Source organism: Pteropus vampyrus, unplaced genomic scaffold (assembly GCF_000151845.1).
Source record: "Pteropus vampyrus isolate Shadow unplaced genomic scaffold, Pvam_2.0 Scaffold112, whole genome shotgun sequence".
NCBI lineage: Eukaryota > Metazoa > Chordata > Mammalia > Chiroptera > Pteropodidae > Pteropus > Pteropus vampyrus.
Window position 1 is genome coordinate 3,442,738 of NW_011888893.1, and position 7,595 is coordinate 3,450,332.

The 7,595-nt window shown below is 41.6% G+C and overlaps 1 protein-coding gene across 8 annotated transcripts in view; it reads right to left on the minus strand.

The window, feature by feature from the left end:
• ZNF398 (zinc finger protein 398) overlaps nucleotides 1-7,595 on the minus strand; it is a 44,792-nt gene that overhangs the window by 11,506 nt on the left and 25,691 nt on the right. For all 8 annotated transcript variants that reach the window (XM_023533799.1, XM_011365507.2, XM_023533801.1 and 5 more), the window contains 3 exons: nucleotides 5,896-6,291; nucleotides 1,962-2,088; nucleotides 1,311-1,424 (listed from right to left, as the gene is read on the minus strand). In XM_023533799.1, the coding sequence (XP_023389567.1) occupies nucleotides 1,311-1,424; nucleotides 1,962-2,088; nucleotides 5,896-6,291 (637 nt within the window). The remainder of the gene's footprint in view (nucleotides 1-1,310; nucleotides 1,425-1,961; nucleotides 2,089-5,895; nucleotides 6,292-7,595) is intronic.

Genomic DNA, 7,595 nt, shown 5'->3' on the forward strand with positions numbered 1-7,595 from the left:
ATGAAACTTTCATATATTATTTACGAAACTAAATAACTTATCTCTTTTCCATTTGTCCCCTAAAATAAAATGACACACTGATTTATTCTTGCTGATGGTTATATCATGTAATAATAGACCAAGGAGTTATTTCCAATAGTGAATCTTTCTGTAATCAACTCACTCATCTTTATTTGTAATGATTTTAGATTCATTACATATATCCATGACAAAGATATTAATCAAATTCAACTTATAACATTGCCTAAAATCACCCACACGTTCTTTAAAAAATAATAATGTGTAGCAGTTATAAGCATACTTTAGAATGTTCAGTTAAAATTTGAGCATTTCATTGTGTGCAAAATTTACCTCAAAAGAAAAGAAATAAACAAATATTGAACTTTAGGTCAATGATATTCATGCTTAACTATTTAGGGGGAAATGTACTGATGACTGTACTGATGACTGTACTGATTTTGGGATGGATGGATTAATGGATGAATAGGGGGATGTGGAGGTGGATATATATGTGACAAGGAAGCAGAGTAAAATGTTAGTGGTAGAATCTAGGTGATAGGTATCTAGCTGTTCAGTGTAAAATTACTAAGACTTTTCTGATTGTTTGAAAATTTTTGTAATAAAACATTAGAAAAAAATAACAGTATATGGGACGGGGGTGGGGTTGTAAGAGAAGTTCAGCTAGCAGAGATGTCTAGAGGATGAACTTTCTGTGAGCTTTCTATCCACCAAAGAACAAAAATGTAATGAGATTTTTCTGATAGCAGAGGTGGGACTTGAGAGAAACTCTTCAACTGGACTTTGCTAGCAATTTCCCACACACTATCAAGCAACTGCCAGCCAAAAATATTAGAGAGGGCTAATTAATGACAGCTGGCTCCCATACGAGGCAAAGTCTACTTTGGGGTCTGCTGGTTAAGTGCATCGCTGAGGGGCCAGGCTGACCCCCTGCTCCTCCAGCACTTCTAAACGACCAGGCACACATTCCCCAGAAGTCACTTCCCTCCAGACAGGTACCACTGCTTCCTCGGCCATCTAAAGACATGCTTATTTTACTAAATAATTAGGTCTCAGAACCTTTGTCATGGAATGCAATTAACAGCCCTCAGAAGTCTGGTACTGATGGGTGAAGGCACGGGTCAAGGTGGTCTCTCAGCTCTCTCCTATGTAAATGCCTGAGATCCAGTCACGGTCTAGTTGCTTTAGCACCATGCAGCTCTGGAAGCCCCTAGCCCTGCTTACTGAGTTCTGAGCCATCATCTGTGACCTGAAAGGGAAACAAGGAGTGGATAATCTCTTCTCCCACTCACCTTCACTGGGGTCGGTAGGAATCTCACTTTCCTGTGGCCCTGTCTGGTCTTCTGTATTATGTTCTCCTTCTGGCTGAATCTGAGATAAGACATCAGGTTGATTCATGGCATAATCTAGAAGAGGAAGAAGGGAAATGACAAAGAGATAAATGAGTGACAACTAATTGCCGTTAAGGCTGAGCTAAAGGTTTTGAGGTCCACGGTCCAAGGGAATTTCTTTTAGATTTTAGATCACTTCTCCCCATTCACCTCCAACTATGGATGAAATCTCGTGGGAAAGCAGGTAAGAGGAGAGTAGTGTGTGGGGAAGGCGTTTGTGCTACTTTAGCACGGCCCTGCTACGTTCACTGAGTAAGAGGACAGTGTGCCTCAACAGGAGAGATCGAGGCCCTTTCAAAGTGAAGGATACCCATGGAAACCACTGCAGCTGGCACACCCATAACCCTGAACTTCATTCTCTGTCCTACGATTGGTACAAGGAGAGATTATGTTTCCTATTTAGCAAGGTGAACCGGAAATCTTTGGCTAGGAATCAGAGTCTGAAGTGTGTGAGGACAAAGTGAAAATGAGGACCACTGGAGGAAAAGGGACTGTTCTGAGCCCTCTTAGAGCAACTGTCACCTCATTCAAAAGGTGCCAACTTAGCCTCACCCATGGAGATGAGAGACTCGTAGTTGCCCTTCATGATATTCTTGTAAAGTTCCTTTTGCCATTCTTCTAATTTTTCCCACTCTGGAGTGGAAAAGTAGATGGAGATGTCATCAAATGTCACGGGCACCTGAAATTACAATCACACTGGGGTTAGTCCCTCCCAATGCAATTCAATCATTCAATAACTCTTTACTAAGTGCCTACTAGTTATAAAAGATGCTGAAAGGATACAGGGAAACAAGACACAGATCCAACTTCCAGGAGTTGATGATGTTTTCAAGGAGAAAGGTGGTAAGCTTTAGAGCTATAAATCTGGGAGAAGATTACTTATAATTTGGGGAACATTACTTGTAAGCAATCATTCAGAGATAGGTACAAATGTGAAGCAGTATTGAATTCACATAAGATAACATATTCTAAATATCTGCTAAGTACAAGGCTTATTCTAAGCACCTGGACTATAAAAATAAAGTTTCTACCTAAAAGGGGCATATGACTATATTCAAATTAGTGACATGGACGAAAATTTTAGAAATAGAACTATACTGGGGCTGAAGTGAGTCTAGAAGAGATGGGACTTTGGCTAGTCCTAAAGGACAAGTAGGTTATAAACAGGCCTAATGGGAACAGGAAAAACATTTAAGCATGGAAAAATGGAGACTGCTTTCGGAGGACAACTATGAATACTGCTTCACTGGTTTCGCGTAGGGAAATGTCATATACGGAAGAGAATCCCTCCACCTTCCAGAATAGTTTCGTCTAAAGCTAGGTATCCATCACTAGGCAAAAACTGGAAGGTTCATCTGTAAAAAAAATTCAAGAGTTGCCTGGGGAATTTAAAGTTCCCAGTATGGACCCTGTCGCCTCGTGTAAAGCTTTCCTCCTGCTGGTGTTTAGCTGTTCTTCGTCATACGGCTTGCTCTTCCTCCTCCCGCCTGACAGCTTTCTACAGTTTTAATCTTAAATGTGAGCTAACTACTAAGTATAAGTCAAACCATTTAGTGTAAGATGAACAAACCTTATAAGTGATCCTAAAGGGAAAAATAATAAACTAAAAATTAAACGAACCTCTAATACACATTCCCAGAGAAATTTGAATAGGTATTGTAACCATTTTTAAAAAATCCAGGCTGCTTTTTAAAAAGGAGCAGAAAATAAATATTCTTGAAAATTAAATATATAATTGTTAAAATAAAAATTAGAAAGTCTGGAAGGAAAAGTCACAGAGCTCCAGTTAAAAAGATAAAAAGTAGGAAAGAAAAGTTGAGAAAGACAATAATCTATCTGTCAGACCATAGTTCCAGAAAGAGAACAAAAAATAATGGAAAGGGGGACAAAAATATTATAAAAATAGAAATGGAAAGGGGGACAAAACATAATAAAAATAGATTCACAGGAGAAAATTTCCCAGAGCCAAAAAGATCCCAGTCTTTTGACTGAAAAGCCACATCAAGAGCTCAACACAAATTTAAAACCTACACCTAGACATGTATGTCTTCAATAAAGTTTAGAAAAAAAACTAGAAATAGAAGATAAAAGCTTCCAGAGAGAGAAAAATAGGTTTCTTACAAATAAATAATTGATTTGGTAATAAACTTTTCATTGATGCCATTAGATGTTGTGAGACAAAGGACTAGTGCCTTTAAAATTCTGAGAGAAATGGATTATTTAGCCTTAAAAAGGAAGGAAAATCTGACATGAACAAACCTGGAGATGGTATGTTAGTGAAATACATCATTCGCAAAAGGACAAATATTGTATAATTTCACTTATATAACACCTGTCAAATTCACAGAGACAAAGTAGAATGGTGGCTGCCAGGGGCTGGGGGAAGGGGAGTGGGGAGTTTGTTTAAGGGGGACAGTTTCGGTTTGAGTGGTGGTGGTGGTGGTTGCACAGCAATGTGAAGGTACTTAACACCACTGAACTGTGCACTTAAGCATAGTTAAAGTGGCACATTCTATGTATATTTTACCACAATTTTAAAAATTAAAATTAAGAAAAAAATTCCGAGGGAAACTTATTTTGAACTTGAAATTCAAAAGTAAGGGCAGAATAAGAGTATTTTCAACAAAGCAAGGACACAAGAGTTTATTTTCTATATTATCAATCTAGCAAATCTTCAAAATATTCTAATTTCACTAAGAAATCTTTAAATCACGACATGATTTAATGTATGATTTTGTTAGCCATTTATCCAGGTAAGACAATAAGTAACTTTAATTTACCTTTTCTGCTATTCTTATGGTAAAGAGTAAGTTTAAATTATCCCAGAGAACTTCTGGAGGGGCTCCAGACACAAACGATCACATTGTGGGGAAGGCCCTCTTCCGTACTGACTCTGACAGCCCCCAGCCACCTCCTCCTTGAGTCAGTTGTCATTCTCCCCATTTTTTTCTCTCCCCACTCTCTCCCTTTGACCTGCTCCATTCAGTCTTCCGTTCCCAGCACTGCACTGAAATGAGTCTTGTTAAGGTCACGAGCGAGGTCTATGTCGTCCTATCATAGTCACCATCCTCACCTTCTAGACTCCCCAGTAACATACTCAACCCAAATGATAACTCCTACTAGAAACGCCTTTTCTCCCTGTCCCTGTTGCCCCCACATACTTTCCTGTTTTCTTCCTTTTCCCACCTCCTGACCATTCCTTGGAGCTTGGTCCCTGGACCCTTTCTCTGGCTTCTCCACTTTACCTCCCACGGTAACCATTTCCAGTCTCATGACTTACAATACAATCTATACAGCCACGATTCACAAATATTTCTCACCTTCGAGCTTCAGAGGCCACTTAACATCTCTCGTACATTTTAGAATCATCTATGGCTTTAAGGATTACTAATGTTTAGGCCCCATCCTGGACCAGAATCTGTAGGTATGGTGTCCATCAAAATTAAAAGCTCACCTGTGATTCCTACATACAGCCAGGGCTGAAAAACGCTGCCCTAAATGACCTGACCCCTACCCATCCCTCCAGCGTGCTCCTGTTTACTCACTGCACACCCGCTAACTGGCCTTCTTCCTCTTCCTTGGTGCTCCCAGTTTGTGCCTTCGAAACTTTGCATGAGGTATTCTTTCTACTAGAAAGCTTTTCTGCAGATCTCACAGTTGAGTCCTCCCTGTCATTCAGTCTCAGCCTAAATACCAGCTCCTTTATGAGCCCTTCTCTGACATCCTATCTAAAATAAATCGCCAGATAGCACTTTCATTTTTATCAAAGCACTTAAATGAATTCATTTCCTTGTTTGTCTATATCATCTTTCTTTTTCCACTAAAGTTTAAGCCCCAAAGGAGCTTATGTGAATTGTTCACTGTTGTGCCTTTAGGATGCAGATATCAAGCAAAACAGTTAGTGTTCAAGAAATATTTGTTGAATGAAGGAATAAATGGGTATGCTTGGGAACTAGCTGCCTCAAGACTGTTTTCCATAGCTTAAAAATGAAGTTTATTTCTTTTGTTATATGGGCTAGTCCCTCCGGAAAGGCTGGGCCCTAGCATTGCAGCACACTTCTATAAAGGATGCTGAAGGACAGGGTCCATGTCAGTCCTACACTTACAGATCGCCCCTATTAACCATTTACTCTATATCGTTCCCCTGTCCTCCCTCTAACCTTTTCATCAGAATTGCCAACAAATTCCAATTGACTGGTTTAAATGATATTTAATTTAGTTTCCGCACCGAGATGGTGGCAGACAAGTTAACAAAGAAAACAGTGCCTTGCGGGTAATGAGTAGGAGAAAGCAAGAGGAAAAAATCCATCTGCCAGATCGCCAACTTTGTGCTGGAGAGCTTCCTAACCTGAAATCTGACACTTCGAATGATCTCTGAATTGAACATGGAATGCTTCCCAAATAGATAAACACAAGATGACTTTGTGGTCCTTCGGCCTAACTGACTGACCAAGACTACCCCTTACATCTAGAGCTGAAGGACTACCTTTGGGATATCTCCTTTAATGCCTGGGGGCAGCCGCAGGATCCAGAAGTTCCTGTTCCTCAGCAGGTTCTCCAAGTTCTCCAGCCGCCTCTGCAGCAGCCCGTACTCCTGCAGCAGTGTCCCCAGCACGCCCCACTTGCCATCTAGCTGGTGCCCAAGATCTGCCACTGTCTTTTCACAGCTGGCCAGCTTCTTCTCTGCTGTCCCTGCCCGTCCTTCTAGGTGCAGGAGTCGTCGGCTGTGGACTTCCACCTTCCTCTCTATAGCCTGCACGGCTGCCACCACTGTCCACAAGGAGATGGCTGCAGTCTGTAGGTGTGCCTCGTTTGTTGCTGGGGGCGTGGGAAGAGGTAGGGGCTGCAGGGATGTAAGGCATTCAGAGTCCCACTCAGAAGTCTGTGTGCAGTGGAGAGACAAGACATTGAGTGTTAGGAGCCCTAATCCAAACTCAGATCACATGAGGACTGCTTAACTGGCCAGCTGAGATTAACTAAATATAGTTTTCATACTGTCTGGATAAGCCTCATCTTTATGGAGCTCATCAGCATCAAAAGCCAAGAGAACTGCTTTGGTGGGTCAGGGATGGATTAAGTAAGACAGTGAGTGAGTGAAACTGGATCAAGAGCCAGCCTGGCATATTCCCTGGGATGCAAGGCCCTAGAGGCCAGTCATCCACAGACTCAAGCTGCTGCTGCATCTTCCATCTGTGGGAAAGGCCTACGTGCCCCAGCATCTTCTCAGGTTTCACTGAGCTCAGTGCCCTCTGAAAAACCCCTTATTAAGTTCTGGCCCTGTCCACCAGCCTGCTTACAAACCACAACCATACCAATTCAGTAATAGCTGAGGAAGCTTTGAAGGTTGAGTCTGGAGAAAGCATGATGGCTATTTTCAAATATTTGAGGGTTATAAAACAGGAGGCAGAACAGACTTGTTTAATCTTATACTATGTTACTCCAGAAGGCAGAACTAGAATCAACATGGAATTTTCGGGCTGGTAAACTTTGGCCTATATAAGTAGCATTTGAACTAGAGCTTCCAAGGAAACAACAGGCTGCCCCATCACTGAAGGTACATTGAAACGGTGTATAAAGAAATTGCTACAACAAATAGGAGGCTGGACAAGCATGACCTCTGTGGATTTTGTAACTGGCTCTCTGATACAGCCTCCCACCTCTCCAGCTCACCCACTCCTATGCTCATTTCACCTGTTCTGCAATCCTACTAAACCCTTGAGCATTCCATTTGCTCCTGGTTTATCACCCTGCTCCAGGCTTTGCTTTCTTCCTCCGCAGATCACTTCTAACACCTTTAACTCTTTCACTCATCCCTGTCTTTCTGCTCAACTAAGTTCCAGGTTTGAATCAGTCCAATTGTTCCCATTCTGTTTCTGTAAGCGGGCTGGTAAGTCTCATAATTGGGTAAACTGGTGTCACCACACACCAATAGTCTCTAAGCTTAGCGGGGACTCGACACTGCCTGATGCCCCCATGCTTCTTTTCCTATTCCATATAGTGGACGCTACAAACTCCCAGCCTTCCCCTTAAACTTTTCCTATGATGCTTCTCAAATGAATAATTTGCATAAGAATCATCCGGTAATCTTGTTAAAATGCAGGCTTCTATTCAGCAGGTATGGGAGGAAAATTGAGATACTGTATTTTTAACAAGCTCCTGGGGGATGCTGATGCTGTTGGCACAGGG